The sequence below is a fragment of the Erythrolamprus reginae genome, chromosome 4, assembly GCF_031021105.1.
Source record: "Erythrolamprus reginae isolate rEryReg1 chromosome 4, rEryReg1.hap1, whole genome shotgun sequence".
In the NCBI taxonomy this organism is placed as follows: Eukaryota; Metazoa; Chordata; class Lepidosauria; order Squamata; family Dipsadidae; genus Erythrolamprus; species Erythrolamprus reginae.
In genome coordinates this window covers 81,331,892-81,348,618 of record NC_091953.1, presented here as the reverse complement: position 1 = coordinate 81,348,618, position 16,727 = coordinate 81,331,892, and the positions used below count along the sequence as shown (strand labels likewise).

At 40.1% G+C, this 16,727-nt stretch overlaps 1 protein-coding gene across 5 annotated transcripts in view; it reads right to left on the bottom strand.

The window, feature by feature from the left end:
- The window catches only part of PHKA2 (phosphorylase kinase regulatory subunit alpha 2), a 105,111-nt gene that overhangs the window by 62,212 nt on the left and 26,172 nt on the right, over nucleotides 1-16,727 (bottom strand). For all 5 annotated transcript variants that reach the window (XM_070750744.1, XM_070750745.1, XM_070750746.1 and 2 more), the window contains exons 11-17: nucleotides 11,827-11,949; nucleotides 11,036-11,131; nucleotides 10,359-10,466; nucleotides 9,828-9,906; nucleotides 7,924-8,058; nucleotides 5,963-6,072; nucleotides 1,085-1,229 (exon numbers count right to left, since the gene is read on the bottom strand). In XM_070750744.1, coding sequence (XP_070606845.1) covers nucleotides 1,085-1,229; nucleotides 5,963-6,072; nucleotides 7,924-8,058; nucleotides 9,828-9,906; nucleotides 10,359-10,466; nucleotides 11,036-11,131; nucleotides 11,827-11,949 — 796 coding nt within the window. The remainder of the gene's footprint in view (nucleotides 1-1,084; nucleotides 1,230-5,962; nucleotides 6,073-7,923; nucleotides 8,059-9,827; nucleotides 9,907-10,358; nucleotides 10,467-11,035; nucleotides 11,132-11,826; nucleotides 11,950-16,727) is intronic.

The window sequence follows — 16,727 nt, the reverse complement described above, 5'->3', positions numbered from 1 at the left end:
AGATAATCAGGGAGCCAATATACAGTATAAGGACAAGATGCAACAGCTGGGACTCTCTTAATTTAGACAAAAGACACTTAAAAAGAGTTATTATATAATTATGCATTATAAGAAAATGGTGACATTTTTCTACATCACTCATAATACTGGACCTAGAAGCCGTCCAATGAAAATGACTAGTACATGATTTAAAAGATAAACAGTTTTCACATAGCATGTACTAAATTATCTTGTGGAATATGCTGCCTTTCCCAAACATCAAAGATGCTGAACAGGGTTTACAAACTAAAGCAATATGACAATTTTCCTTTGCTTTTAGGAATAAGGATATCATGCTGTGAAGGAATATATTTGTCCTGATATCTTTGTTAAAACAAAGTACCCTTCAAAGCACTGCAGAAATTTTCTTGGGTAAACCAAAGGTGGTACGTATTCGCATATGCACATCACCTGCATAGAAGCCTCATCTGGCTTTGATGAACACTGCTGGAGAACCCTAAAGGACATGCTGGGAGAACAGCAACTCTTCCTACATTTTCCTCCAGCTCACATCAGTTTTAATCTGGCTTCAGTCAGCACAGCTGAAAAAGCTTTCAACTCTCTCCTCTAGCCTTGCCAAAATCCAAATGTTGTATTATGTTGTAAAATCAGTAAATGTGCAAATGCTTTTTCAAACCTTTCCAGCATCAGAGATAACAGAATATTTTAAAGCAATACAAAGTCCTTTATTGAAGCCAATCACATTGCCTTTTTGCTTTGATGACGAAAACCCTGTTTTCCTAGTTTTTTGTCAAAGAGACAGCAAGTCGCCTTACACAGGATTATGCTAAATTTGCAATGAGTATTTTATTTCTGTGAATTCTATTATTTTAAACTGTTTCTTCTTAAGAAAGCTAGGCTAGCAGCAATCCATAACAAAATTGTATTTATTTTCAATAGTAAACCAACATTTCCAAAGATAATAATGTATTACTTTGTGTCTTCCTGTTTGTATCAAATAGGGCACTTGATATTAAAATGCTAATATTACATACTATATGAGTTTAAACTTTTATAAAAATATAAAATATGTTTTCTTACTGACCAAGCATTGTACTGGTGATTGGGAAAGTAAGAGTTGGTCTTCCAGTCATTCTCCAACAAGAAGTTAGATAAGCCAATTCAGTTCGTAGCATCTCCACGATCATCCGATTGTCTAAAGCCAAGTAGAAGTGATGCTGATCCGTAAACTACAAGGAAATTTAAATTAAAAGTATCATGCATTTAGAATTGGAATCCTAAATCTGATGTCTTCCAAATATGTTGGACAACACTGCTGGACAGAGTATATATTAGCATCAGAGTTATATGACAAGGTTTAGGAAATTCCTTCTCAGCAGTAACTTTGATAGCTATAATATTTATGGCCTCTGTAATAGCTTTCATCAATTCAGACTGGAACTGATGGTTTAGTTAAACATCATTTGCTTAATTATAAGCATTCAACATTAGGTAACTTCACAATTGGTCCATTGCATTTTATATGGAATTCTCCCTGAAAATGATTTTAATACTAGTTACCACAACAATAAGATCAATAGTAGGAGTAGGAGAACTTCTAGGTCTCTTCCAATTCTGTTATTCTGTAAGATCAACATTTGGTTTATAGCAGTGGTTCTCAACTTTTCTAATGCTGCGAACCCTTAATGCAGTTCCATAAGTCTAGCGCCAATTCTCCCAACACAGCTTTAAGCTGATTGGCAGGAAGGTCAGAGGACATCCCCACTGTAAATGCCTAATTGGTCAGATTGTAAAAATATGTTCCAAGGCACCAGAATAGAAGCTTTAGTTCCTAACACCAGGGAAATTTGTCTTTTCCCATGGTCTTAGGCAGGGCCGCCATCAGGAATTTTGGGGCCCCATACAGCCTAAGTGTCTGGGGCCTCCGCTATTGTAAAACTACTTTAAGTCGCCAAGCCACTCCATCCCCCGGGGATCATTTCCCGCTTTACGCCAAGCGAGGCGGTCCCATAGGCCAGTGTTTCCCAACCTTGGCAACCTGAAGATATCTGGACTTCAACTCCCAGAATTCCCCAGCCAGCAAATGCTGGCTGGGGAATTCTGGGAGTTGAAGTCCAGATATCTTCAAGTTGTCAAGGTTGGGAAGCACTGCCATAGGCTATTTCAGGAACTGGGTTAAGCCGATTGTGTGGACTCATCCAGGAGAAAGAAAGAAGCGGGAGCGGCGAGGGAAAGAAAGAGCCTCCTGGCATCGGTCAGGTGGAGCATGGCTTATTTACAGCTCCTTGGCACTTCTCCCTTCTTGGAAGAGGCCTTGTTGACAAAACCATGTGCTTTCTAGCGAGGGGAGACGGGAGAGGAATCCCACACCCGGCAGCCACCAGCGAGGAGCTGGAAAGGACGAGGGGAGAGAAAAAGCCGGGCACTAGCAGTCGGGCAGGTGTCTTGAGGGGGCACTCCCACCTGGAAGGAAGGGAAGAAAGGCGAGGGCAAGCTAGGAAGGAAGGAAGGAAGGAAGGGTAAAAGGGGCGAGCAAGAGAGGAATGGGTGAATGAATGGACGGAGGGTGGGAAGGAAGGAAGGAAAGAGAGGACAGGAACAGAGGAAGGGTGCAAAGGAAGCAAGGAAATGTGAAAGGGGAGAGTAAGAGAGGAAGGAGTGAAAGAAGTGAGTGAGGGAGGAAAGAAGGGAGGAAGGAGAAGGAAAGCAAGAAATGGAGGGACGGAGGGAAGGAAGGAAAGAAAGGGGGAAGGAACAGGAACAGAGGAAGGAAGCAAGGAAACTTATGAAAGGGGAGAGTAAGAGAGGAAGGACTGAAGGGAGGGAGGGAGGGAAGAAGGTAGGAAGGAGAAAGAAAAGAAGAAATAGAGGAAGGGAAGGTAAAAGAGAGAAAGCAAAAGAGCAAGAAAGAAAGCAAGAAAGAGAAAGAAAGAAAGAAAGAGAATGAAAGAGAAATAAAAAGAGAGAGGGGGAATGAAAGAAATGGAAGGAGGGAAGGAATGAGAGAAAGAAAGAGAAAGAAAGAAAGCAAGAGAAAGAAAAAAGAATGAAAGAGCAAGAGAGAAAGAGAGAAAGAGAGAAAGAAAGAAAAAGAAATGGAAGAAAGAAAGAAAGAAGGAAGGAAACAAAGAAGGAAAGAAAGAAAGAGAATGAAAGAGAAATAAAAATAGAGAGGGGGAATGAAAGAAATGGGAGGGAAGGAAGGAGAGAAAGAAAGAGAAAGAAAGAAAGAAAGAGAAAGAAAGAAAGAAAGAAAGAAAAAAAGAATGAAAGAGCAAGAGAGAAAGAGAGAAAGAAAGAAAAAGAAACAAAAGAAAGAAAGAAAGAAAGAAAGAAAGAAAGAAAGCAAGAAAGAAGGAGAATGAAAGAGAAATAAAAAGAGAGAGGGGGAATGAAAGAAATGGAAGAACGGAAGGAAGGAGAGAAAGAAAGAGAAAGAAAGAAAGAAAGAAAGAGAAAGAAAAAAAGAATGAAAGAGCAAGAGAGAAAGAAAGAAATAGAAACAAAAGAAAGAAAGAAGGAAAGAAAGAAAGAGAAAGAAAGAAAGAAAGAAGGAGAATGAAAGAGAAACAAAGAGAGGGGGAATGAAAGAAATGGAAGGAGGGAAGGAAGGAGAGAAAGAAAGAGAAAGAAACAAAGAAAGAAAAAGAAAAAAGAATGAAAGAGCAAGAGAAAGAGAAAGAGAGAAAGAGAGAAAGAAAGAAAAAGAAACAAAAGAAAGAAGGAAAGAAAGAAAGAAAGAAAGAGAAAAGAAAGAGAATGAAAGAGAAATAAAAATAGAGAGAGGGAATGAAAGAAATGGAAGGAGGGAAGGAAGGAGAGAAAGCAAGAGAAAGAAAGAAAGAGAAAGAAAAAAAGAATGAAAGAGCAAGAGAAGAAAGAAAGAGAGAGAGAAAGAGAGAAAGGCAACTCCAAAGATAGGCTCACTGAGCGGATGCATGAAAAGAGGGACCTTGCCTCCCCCTCGCGCCTCGCCCTTCCCACCCGGCCACCCGCGCGCACTTACCTGCTCCCAGCGCCAGCAGCAGGAAGGCGAGCAAGTAAGACAGCGCCTGCCCAAAAGAAGCCATTGGCTCCAGGCGGCAGGTGGTGTTCCTGCCCCTCCCCCCGAATCCCCGGCCCAGCACCTCCAGAGGCCGAAAGGCGCTGCTCTCTTGCCCTCGCAATTCTTGGGGGACACACAAGGCCGGCGGAGAAGCCGGCCAGGCTCAGCCCTCTCCCGGCTTCCCCAGCAGCGCGGCTTGGCTTCCGGAGGGCCAAGTCACCCCCGTGCTTTCTTCCATGGCTGCCATCGGGGCTCCCTGCCTGTCTGCCGGCCTCCCTGCCTTTTTTCCTCGCGGGGGTGGGAAGAAGGTGCGGGCCGCAGTCAGAGAAGCTCCGCAGAGGCGAAGTTTGGCGAGGTGTCTCTGGTCTTTTTGCTTTCCTTGGCGCGCTTTTCCCCATCGCAATCGGGGTTGGAGAGTTTTTGGTGGGCGCCGCCCCCCCTTTTTCAATTTGGCTGGGCCCCTGATGCCACTCCCAGTAGTACCGGCCTTTCGGCGGCCCTGGTCTTAGGCAACCCCCGTGAAATGGTCATTCGGCCCCCAAAGGGTCCTAATCCCCAGGTTGAGAACCACTTGTTTTTAGTCTAATAGTAAATCTATAAGGATTAGAAGTTGGGACCAGAATCCCTCAAAATCTTCCTACTTCTAGGTAAATCTTAAGCAAATATGGAGAAATGTTTGAGCAATACTTATGTACTACTCCTGGTGGGATATCATACCTGGAAGGCATGATTCCAAAATTATTAGTTTAGTTTTGAGAGTCGCCCATTCCATTTCGGGAATGGAACTAGGAGATATCTACCATAAAACCCATTATCTTGTAACCAACTTAAAATAATCTCTAAAATGGCCTGAAATATAAATATACATAAATATAAATTAAGATTTAAGATTTAATTGGAATTGTATGCCGCCCCTCTCCGAGGACTCGGGGCAGCTCACAGCATATACAGAAAACAGAAACAATCCAATTAATAATACGTTGAAACAATCCTTAAAATTCTGATTTTAAAGAACATATCATTTACAATTAATTTGACAATCATACTAAAATAAATGAATAAATTTAAAACAATGATCTTTAAATACTTAAGGGTTTTAAATAAGGTTCAGGATTATATGAGGTATGCCCACATTACCTGAACTTGGTGGGATTATCTGTCTCACCTAGTGTTATTGATGGTTATATTAGTTTTAAGTAAACAACTTCATGAAATTTCTAAGATGATCATAAAACTTTAAATAATTGCCAAGATTGTACTAGAACATACTATATAGAAAATCTATAAAGTGTCACATTCATAAATTACTAACAGAAGAAAATACTATTGATATATTTCCATATTTATTAGCCCAAATATACTCACTGGATACATCAAAGTATAAATTATTTAATTTTTTTCATTTTATTACTCTTTATTTTATCTTCACCCTAGTTATGCATTAAAATTTGGCAAAAAAGTAAAAGAATTATGGACAGGCATTTTATTCTTTTTGGTTAATGGTGATAACAGCCTTATACCTACTGCACAAACAAGAATTACTTGTCAGGCCAGATTATATCATAAGTGCTAATAAATAAAATTGAAGTTATTCATCAAATGAAAGGAAGATTACCTATTTCTAAGCCTTGCACACAAACTTTCCTCAAATTTTTAACCTGCAGCACAGGAACAAATAACAAAACTTATGTAGTATTAATTTATTATTCCCTTTAGGCTTGTTCTATTTGGTAAAACAAGGATTCTATAAAGGGGAAGTTAAAGTTTTTCAGTAATTCTACTTTGTCCTCCTCTACACAGTTCTAAACAGCTGAAACAAAATTTTTATCAGTTCAACCTTTGTAATATCAGTTCCAAAAGCAACTACAGTAAAGCAATAGGTTAAGCCAATATTCTTGTTGATAGTTACAAACTTACCTGAGGAGTAAAAGTAAATATTTGGTTTCTTATGATATATAATTTGGATGTTCCCAGGACACCAATATGCCGATAAGGCCTCCCACTCAGCTTCATGTTCTTGTTACGCCCTAAATGAAGCCAAACCAAAAAAACCTAATATTTATTGTCTACTTGTATTGATGACATTCATATTTTAGAACTGCCCATCTCTTAGACTCTGTATATTGTTATACAATTCAACCTAAGTTTCATCTCTATATTCTGGTACTTTAAGCAAGTTTGGCTGTATCCTTCACAGCTGGGAAATTTATTTATTTATTTATTTATTTGTTTGTTTGTTTGTTTGTTTGTTTGTTTGTTTGCTTGCTTGCTTGCTTGATTGATTGATTGATTGATTGATTTTTATGCCGCCCTTCTCCTTAGACTCAGGGTGGCTTACAACATGTTAGCAATAGCACTTTTTTAACAGAGCAAGGCTATTGCCCCCACAATCCGGATCCTCATTTTACCCACCTCGTAAGGATGGAAGGCTGAGTCAACCTTGAGCCGGTGATGAGATTTGAACCGCTGACCTTCATATGCACAAGTCAGCTTCAGTGGCCTGCAGTACAGCACTCTACCTGCTGCGCCACCCCGGAATTGTTAGAAAAAAGATGGATGCTAAGCTATAATTTAATTGTGGTTTACTTTACAAGTAATAATAACTCGGTTCACACATAAACCATAAACTACAACAGTGTTTCTCAACCTTGAAAGCTCTGTCTGTGATACAACTCTCAAACTTCTAGCATGTTGGCTAGGGAATTGAAATCCATACATTGCTATGATTGAGAATCACTGAGTTACAATTTCTCCAATTTGCTTAAAAATTATCAACTGAAATCAACACTGGTACAAGAGATTACCTAGAGTTGAATTGTATAGAATAATTGCGATATTATATAGTAAAGGCACCTGGAGTTCAACTCCTAACAGTTTTCTTTACAACAGTACAGAAGTGTTTGTCCAGCCCAGCATATATCTCTCAAATTTTCTCTTCTGCAGATGTTAATCAGTCCAACAGTTCCTCATTTTAAATCAACCATGGTGGTGTAGATGCTGCCACCTGCTGCGGGGACTAGAAATAGAATTAGAGTGTGTTTCTTAACTCAAAAGGAACTCTTCCAATATAACTGTAAACTATCACTCAATATGCTTATGGAGATTCTCAGTCAGAATAGAAAAAGCTTCTTGGATGAGAAGTGAAACATCTTCCACAAGAAAAAAACAAAGTCCACTTTACTTTTGAAAACATGACATATGAGACATCCAGTCAAGTATGGGGCAAAACAGCCATTTTTTGGTAAGAGGTAAAGCACCCCAATTGTGTCTTCACTACATTCCAATCCTGAAAAGAAACTGGTCTGACAATATTGTCCCCATGCATTCCAAATGTGCCTTGGGAACCACAAAAGGGTGCTTGACATCTACCCTAAGGGAAGATCATTTTTGTATTAAACCATGGAATGCTTTAATAGATAGTTAAATTATAAAGCAGAAGCCATAGAAGTTGCTATTTTTGTAAGAATAACAAAGCAACATCTAGGTATTGTATCAGAGGAGACATCACAACCCATCTAGAAAAGAGGTGAGTCTTGCATTGCCATGCGACATTGCCTCTTTTGTCGTCAGAAGCATCCCAAGCATGCGTGCGAACTAGTAGTGATGGGATTTAGAACCCACTACTACAGTACACTACCATGGCTCATAATGCAACAATTTCTTTAATATGAGAGTACAATTGGGTTTTGAAGTCCTAAAAACGTGCAATTGTACTTCTTACACTGAAAACTACACTTTATAAACCAATACTGACTGCCAGTATTTTTTAAATAGCTTACTGAAAAATATTCATTAAATTTTATTTTAAAATGTCTCAGTGGCACAATTTTGGAAAAGTCCAATAAGATTACTCAGCTATTTTTTTTAATAGTACCTACCAAGTTTAGCATAAAGATTACTCAGAATCCGAGATGGCTGCACTCTGGTGGGACTCAGGTCAACAATGCTTTGTACATTAATTCCATGATGTCGTAAGAGTTTCTTAATTTCATTTGTTTCTGCTAGAACAGTTACTATCGAAAAAACAAAATGAAAAACCACAATAAAGAATGACAATTATTTTTATTTTTCTATGAATAGAGTATAATCAAAGAGAATATTCAGTGAAAATAACACTTTTTCACTGAATTAGTGTTGGAGTAATTCAAATAAATGGAGATTATTGCCTACTAGAATGATACTCTATTGGGTTTGTATTAAACATTCTGAATGGCCTTATTATAAAGCATGCTAGAATAGACACAGCGCCTCTTCTCTATTTGTTAGCTGCTATACTGCACACCAAGACAACTAGAAACAAGAAGAGTTTTTCCCCGAACGCAATCTCTCTACTAAACAAATAATTCCCTCAACACTGTCAAACTTTTTACTAAATCTGCACTTCTATTTCTACTAGTTTTTTTCATCATTCCTATCATACTTTTCCTCCCACCTAGGACTGTATGACTGTAACTTGTTACTTGTGTCCTAAGATTTTTATTAATATTGATTGTGTCTTCATTACTTATTTGACCCCTATGACAATCATTAAGTGTTGTACCACATGATTCTTGACAAATGTATCTTTTTATTTTATGTACGCTGACAGCATATGCACCAAGACAAATTCCTTGTGTGTCCAATCACACTTGGCCAATAAAATTCTATTCTATTCTATTCTATTCTATTCTATTCTATAAGGTTGTCTCTGGTTCTTTACATGTGCATGTGTGTACCGAGATACCATCACGTCTAGCACCGCCTGTAATGCAAATAAACACCTGCAGGCACTGACAGTCAGGGATACCTTTTGCTGAAGTTGTTTAAGCAACCAAGAATGCAGCTGCTTTAATGTTTCAAGGAGAGGGCCTTCATAAACCACAATCCTGCACAGCACCTCATCTTTTCCAAAATTTTGAAATACATAGATATTAAAAATTATGCAATAGGAACATCTGGAGAAGTGGGCTTAAAAATTCTCCAGAAGCCAATTCCATTATACAACTGAGTGAAGCTCTGCTCCCTTTGCCTTTGCATTGGTACTGCACCTACATACAAACAGGAAAATCTGTGACTGAGTAGTTGTGACTATAATTCTGATTCTCCTATATGTCAAAACAGTCTGATTTTTTTTTGTACAAGCTTGAAAACAAGCAGCTGCTGTTATCATAAGGAATTATTTCATTAAAACTATAATAACTTTTAAAGGAGCAATATCTTTTTTCAATCCCATGTCTAAATGTGAACAAGATCAGGCTACTTTAATGAACAGCAGCTTGTACAAGGTCTGAAATGCTTTTTCTGAATCCTTAGGATGCCGTTTTATAACTAAACTACAATTAGTGGCCATTTCTTATCAGACTTATACCCATTTTTGTCATTCTGTGCAGCTTCAATGCAGAATTGTTTTTACAAAGTCAATAAAGCAGAGGCAGGGTATAAAAAGATTTCTAAATATTTTAATTGTGGTCCTAAGTGAAGAACTACCTGTATCCACAATGTTCTGAAATATCTACTAAATTGAACAGTTAAAAACCCAACATGTGGATGCCATGAGGAATCAATAGATACAGGGAGTGTGATAATTAGGAAAATATAATTGTCACACATTTTGATAGCTGAACTGCAGCAGCACTTATCTCAGCAACCACCTAAGACTTAGTGACGTGGCTTGTTAGTAGCCACTATCTTTCTATACATTTGTTAGAACACTTCATGGGTAGAAGCAACAGCCTTCTATTATTTCACTCCCCTCTCCACCTTTCTCTACAGAGTTAAAAATTTCACATGGATAATCACCAACCTTGAACAACCACATCAGGCTTAAAAGCAGTTGAAAACCTTCTGTTTAATGGATCAATTTCACCAGTAGCCAAAAATCCCTAAAATGAAAGGAAGGAAGAAATGAGATTTCAGTGGTGATAATAGTGTTAACAACTAGCATGGGCATTTCAGAAATATAACAAATTCATTAAGAACTAGATCAGGTGTGCAATAAACTATGTACAATTCTCAACTTGATGTAGGTCTGTTTTCAAAAGTCCTCAATAAGCAATTCCAACCTATACAAATATTCTAGTCTGCCGACTGTGGAAGGAGCAGATGTCTCTGAAATCAGAGGGGCAAACAGGGATAAATAGACAGGTGTAAATATTTTATGCATGAAGAAAAGGGTGGGATATGTGGGCACACCTGCCATTTTGGCTCATTTATAAACATGCCTAAAAAGAGAGCCAAAAAAGGACAAAAAGGGGAAGAAGGTTTAGGGGAAAAAAATAGAATGAAAAGGAGTTTTTCAAAAAACCTCAGACAAATGGTATAAAAGTGAACTTACCTCTGCTAGGAGGGCAGAAAGTATATATAACGACTGGCCCCAAAGATGAGGAAGTTTCCCTGCTGGAACACGATCCACCGTGTGAGGATTTTCATACTCCTCACTCATCTGGAAAACCAAACGTGAATAAGCACTGATTTGTGTGAATTTATTAACAAGTTGAGATGATCAGTGACTAAAATCTAGAAAGTCTCTTCTCTTTTAGCAATAGTTTATTTGGAAATTGCAAGTAGGTTTTAGACTGGACACCTGTAATAAACTAGATTTATAGCACAACACTCTGTTGACAAGTACTTTTAAAATATTCTTCAAGACTGTAATATTTGCTTCAAATAAATGAACAAAGAAACAACATGTAAAAGTTATTTGGCATAAGATGTAAAACGCATTTGTCTATCTATGGAAAAGTTAATCTACCCACAGATTTCCCCCCCTCCCCAATTTTATAGAGAGTATATGATATTCTGACTCATATTCAGTAGGGGGGAGAACAGTTATTTTGAGGGCAAAAGCCACAAACTGCAATGGGGCTTAATCTCTGTTATACCAACAAAAGTTTACTAGATAACTTTGGATCAGATTTATAGAGAGATTATGTATACCCTATCTACAATCAGGGAAGAACATTTTATGTCATATACAATTTTTTCCAGAGTAAGGCAATTTGGTAGGAAGACCTTATCTAGAGGAACTGCATACAGTTCTGGCATCAGAAGAATTCCATTCTTTTTTCTAATAAGGATCCCTTCCAAGGCTTCTCTGTATTCCTGCACCTGGAAATACAAAAGACTTTTACAACACAGGCTCCAATTTCTAGAAGTCAAAAGGGAAACAAAGTGAACAAAAGGAAAAGAAAAGTGTGAGATATGACATATAATCCAATAAACAAAGAACTGCATTCAAATAAAAAGAGGAAAAAAACTAAACAGTGAAAAAACAACCTTATTCCCCTGAATACATTCTAGTAGTAAGAATGTTGACCTGTTGATTGCCAAAGAAGATTGCTTTGACTTTATAAGCCTCACCAATGTTGAGCCAGAGAACAGATTTAAGAAAGCAAAGGGTCTGGCTTTGCAACAAAACCAGATAAGAAGCATTTCAGAGTAAGAAATTTAGGCTTGCTGCATTTAGAAACTCTGGTCAAGAATTGAAACTGAGGTTTCTGCTGTCTAATGTGTTAATATTTTTTTAAATTATTATTATTATTTAGGGAATTTGTATGCCGTCCCTCTCCAGAGATTCGGAGCGGCTTGCAGAGGATTTATCTTGATTTTTTTTAGATTAGACCACCTAAATTAACTCTTTTCCAGCATATAGAGACCAGAAATGTTATATGTCTAAGTGTGTACACGGGCACATGAATGCACACATATTTAGATCCCATCCTTCTACTATCCCTTCATCTAGAAAAACTCTGGCAGCAATATATCAAACACTAAAGTCGATCAAAATATGTTATTTTACCCACCTGAATTCTATCTTCATTGAACACTCCATCAATTAGAAAATATGTCCAGAATACAGGCCATTCACATTCTATGTTCTCAAATAACTTGAGCTCAGCAGGATCATAATGTAATCTGTTTGGATCCTAGGAATATATTAATTGAAAACTTTATTGTTACCATTTCATTTTATTACAGGAAATATTCTGCCACTTTTAATATTAACATCCTATTGATCTCTAAATTTCCAATGGAATTTTCACCTCACATTTATATGTAAAATAATCAAGCTTTTGAAGAACACCAAGAAACTGGGAATTCTGGAGGCCTAGTCATCTATCCCTTCTAAGAAGTCTGGAAAGAGCAAGAATGATGTGCATAAAGGGAGAGAAAAATAATCCTGCAAATTAATTGTGTAAATGGGATAGATTTGATTTCTAGGAACATAGTCTCAACAGTCCAATGAATGTCAGCTGATGCAGAATAAACTGTATCTTGTAACAAATAATAAACCTTATTTCAATGCATAGTGAGCCTGAGCAAGGAAGCTTTCAATTTAATTCTGTGGAGACTGGAGATAAAAACCCTGTGAAGAATATCTCACTTTGGAAGGAAGGTAGAGTGCTGCTATGTGGATTCTATTCTACAGCACTTTAAGTTAAGGGCTATGTTCTAGGACTGAGTATAGGAAATAAACAAGATAAACAGGACACATTAAAAATAACAGGAACAGAAAAGAATCGGTATATCTGTTATTCATGAAGAATGATCAGAAAGTTAAATACTAGGAAAAGAGATTAAAGAAATGTTTTAGCTTTGAAATGAAAAGGCTGAAGGGAAGATATGACAGTATTAATCAAATAATAGATAAAAGCCTGTTCTCAGAAAAGTGGGAGCTACCTGTGGCCATCTCAAAATGATAATATGACATCATAATGCAAGTCTTGCTATGCCACATACAAATATACCAGGAATGGAGTTTCCATCACAACATTGTAATCCCGGGTCAGTTCCTTCCAGTTTGGACCAGATCGCCTGAACCGGTGGCAACCCGATGGTGATATCACAATGGTGTCATGGATCTGATTCAGTTGGTACCGGTCTGTGGGCACCGCCACCTTTATTTCTGGAATTTTTCCCCCAATTTTTTTACTGTCTGGAAGTTTTTCCCTCTGCTGCTGCTTGAAAATGGTCTCTCCCACCAACCTCCAGGTTTATATTTACCTTTATTCCTTCGCCCGAAGTACAGCTGATTACCTCCTCAGCTATGTTTTGGGTTGATTATAGTTACTGAGCATGTATGGAAACAGAATTGCCATGAGGGGATGCACACAAAATGTCATGATGTGAACCAGTGGCGAAGGTAAGTAGAACCCATCCCTGATTGTGATATATTTTGTGTCACTTGCTACCATCCCCTGTTCCAGTGGTGGGTAGCAGGGAAGATGGCGTGGAATGCCATTCCACTGGTGGAAATGGAGCTGCGTGCATGGCTCCATCACCGCTGGCCGTGCACATGCCATGCACGCACAGAAGCAAAGGGACGTCTGTGCAAGTCGTCCCATTGCCACGCTGAGAGATGCTTGTTGTGGCACAGGAGAGTACAGACACATGGCCCAAGCTCCACAGTAGGCTGTGCTCTCCTGTGCTGCAACAGGCATCACTCGGTGCAGCGGTGGGATAGCCAAGCGAGTTGTCTCATCACTGCGCTAAGAGATGCCTGCTGCAGTGCAGGAGAGTACAGCCGCATGGCCCAAGCTCTGCCGCGCCCCTGTGCTCTCTCGTGCTGCATCAGGCATCTCTTGACGCAGTGATGGGGTGGCCGAGCGAGTTGTCCCATCACCACGCCGAGAGATGCCTGCTACGGTGCAGGAGAGCCAAGCTGTGCCTCCGGAGCTCAGGCCGACTGCTGCTGTTCAGTTGCTCGGCATTTCCTTGCTTCTGCGCATGTGCAGAAGCAAGGAAATTCCAGAAATTGGCAAAATGGAACATTTGAGCACTTCGGCCTCTGTGCATGCACAAGAAGCTGATGGGCATGCACACACGCACCCCACCACCACTGAAGCGTTACAGTAGGGCCATGAATTGCTGCTGTTCACTGCCCTGTTCACTATTGCTTTGAAGTGCAAGATAGAAGATAACAGCTTTGAGTTAGAGGCAGGCAGGTTCCGAATCAATATGAGAAAAAAACAGCTGGCCAACCAGGAATTGGCTGGCCAGAGGGGTCCTAGAAAGTGGCTTTTCTAGAGAGTGGCTTTTCTTCCCCAGATGTGTTCAAGAGGCGGCTACGCAATCATTCCTAGTGGTTGCCTCAATTTGAATACTTGTACTGAGAAGGGAAGAGGCTTAATGGCCTCAGTGATTTCCCCTACTCCATCATTTTTATATTATCCCCATCTCTCTCCCATTCCCTTTCCTAAAGCTGTTCTCAGTTCCTGGAAGCAAGTTTGGATGCCTAAAGGCAATGCTGTGGAAAAGCTAGGAAACCATCTTCTGGAACACTGAAGGAATGGAAATGGTAATTTTGTGTTCTTGATTATGATTAACAATGTAATTATAATATTTTAAAAACTAGATATGCTAAAAGTCATGATCCAATTCACATCTTTGTCTAGAGGCAACTTGGGATCTTACATTTAGCATATCTATCCTAGTATGAACATAAATTAATCTTAATTATTAATTAATCTTAATTAAATTAGTGAGACTGGCTCAAAAATTCCATGGCTAAATTCTCCATGCTTTTCTCATATTAAAGTTCTAAATATATTTATTTCCTTAACATTTTCATACGAACCATTCACATGACTCAACTGGTATGTACAATGCAAGGTAAACAACTCCATCTCATAAAAGTGACTAAAATTATTCATTAGAAATATATAAGATTGCCTCAAAATCATATTATTAAAGTTGCAGAATGCCAGAATTGTAGACACCAAATACAGTGGTACCTCAAGATACGAACCCCTCGTCTTACGAACAACCCGAGATACGAACCCGGGGTTCAGAAAATTTTTGCCTCTTCTTACAAACTTTTTTTGCCTTTCATTTTTGTGATCTGCGGCTCTGTCGGCAGGTCGGGAGGCTCCAACTGAGGTGGGGAATCCCAATAGGGAATTCCAGGGGCAGAGCTCTGACATCACGGAGACATCCTTCCTGGCCAGCCAAAACGTGGACTCCAGGAAGGAGGTCTCCATGACGTCAAAGGTGTGGAAGGGGAGAGAGAACCATGCGTCAGAGGAGCTCTCCGCAGCCGCCCCATCTGGCTGCCACTTTCCCCTCTTGCCCTTCGCTTCCTCCGCTAGGAAGTGAGACGAGGAAGTATCGGGCCAGGGGATTTCCCCCATCTCGCTGTAAAAATTTGTCCGTGGGAGACCCATCCATCCATCGCCCATTGCCCCCTCCTGCCAGAAGGCCGCAAAGAGCCAAAGCTGGGTGTAGAGAAAGGCGAAACTTTCAGCTCCTGGATGGACCAGAGAGCCTGGACAAGCCACCTTCCCGCCCGCCCGCCCTGCCGATCGCCCTCCCACCCTCCGCCAACAGCGCCTGTCCCACCATCTCCAAGAGCTGCACCAAGGCTGCCCAGGAGCCACTGGTTCCAGGAGGGTTCCCCTCACTAGCCTCCTCTAGATCTGCCGTTCAAGGCTTTGGTAACTTTGGAGGATCCCTGTCCAGCACACGCACGCTCTCCCGGCACAACTTGCCCAGAGGATTTTTTTCCACCTCTCACGATCCCTCCAATGCCCCAACCTGCGGGAGGAGGGGGGTTGGCTCCCCACACGGGAGCCACCCAAAGGCGAAATATGATTTGAAAAGCTCTGGTGCGCAAAAAGCTTGGGGAGAGTGTGACATGGTAACTTGGGAAGGAGGAGGAAGAGCCGGGCCAGGAGGAGGAGGAGTGGGAGGAAGGCAAGATCTGCTCCCAACACCCGTTGGGAATGAGCAAACCAAGGGTTCTCAGCCAAGTCTTCTGAAAGAGACCGAGCTTTATGCAATCTCTCTTGGAATTAAAGGAGCGGGCGCCCGTACACAAAAAGAGGCGCTAGAAACACACTCTCAGTATCGGAGCTTTTATAAAAGAAAGAAAGAAAGAAAGAAAGAAAGAAAGAAAGAAAGAAAGAAAGAAAGAAAGAAAGAAAGAGAAAGATAGAAAGAAATCCCCTCTCCCGACGCTTCCTCGGCTCGCCTGTCCCCACTCTGTTCTCCTCCACTTCGTCCGCCCACCGCTTTTTAAAAAAACTTAAAGTTTTGGATTTTCCTAATGGGCTTGCACGCACTTTTCCATTGATTCCTATGGGAAACATTGTTTCGTCTTACGAACTTTTCACCTTACGAACCTTGTCCCAGAACCAATTCTGCTGCATGAATCCCAGTGACCAGTTAGGTCCCACAGAGTGGATCTTCTCTGGGTCCCGTCAACTAAGCAATGTCGCCTGGCGGGACCCAGGGGAAGAGCCTTCTCTGTGGCGGCCCCAGCCCTCTGGAACCAACTCCCCCCAGAGATTAGAACTGCCCCCACCCTCCTTGCCTTTCATAAACAACTTAAAACTCACCTCTGCCGCCAGGCATGGGGGAGTTGAGATCCTCTTTCCCCCTAGGCCTTTACAATTCTATGCATGGTATGTATGTATGTGTGTTTGGTTTTTATATTAATTGATTTTTAATCATCAATACCAAATTACTATTGTACACTGTTTTATTGTCGCTGTTAGCCGCCCCGAGTCTCTGGAGAGAGGCGGCATACAAATCCAATAAATAAATAAATAAATTATGTTCGTAAGACGGGGTATCACTGTACCTCTCAGAGGATAACTATAAAACAGGCTAAAAAGATCAATGGCTTAATCAGAAAAATTCAAAGCACACAGGATTCAACCAAAAATGAAATGAAATGAAATCAGGGCACTCTCCTCAGAGAGGG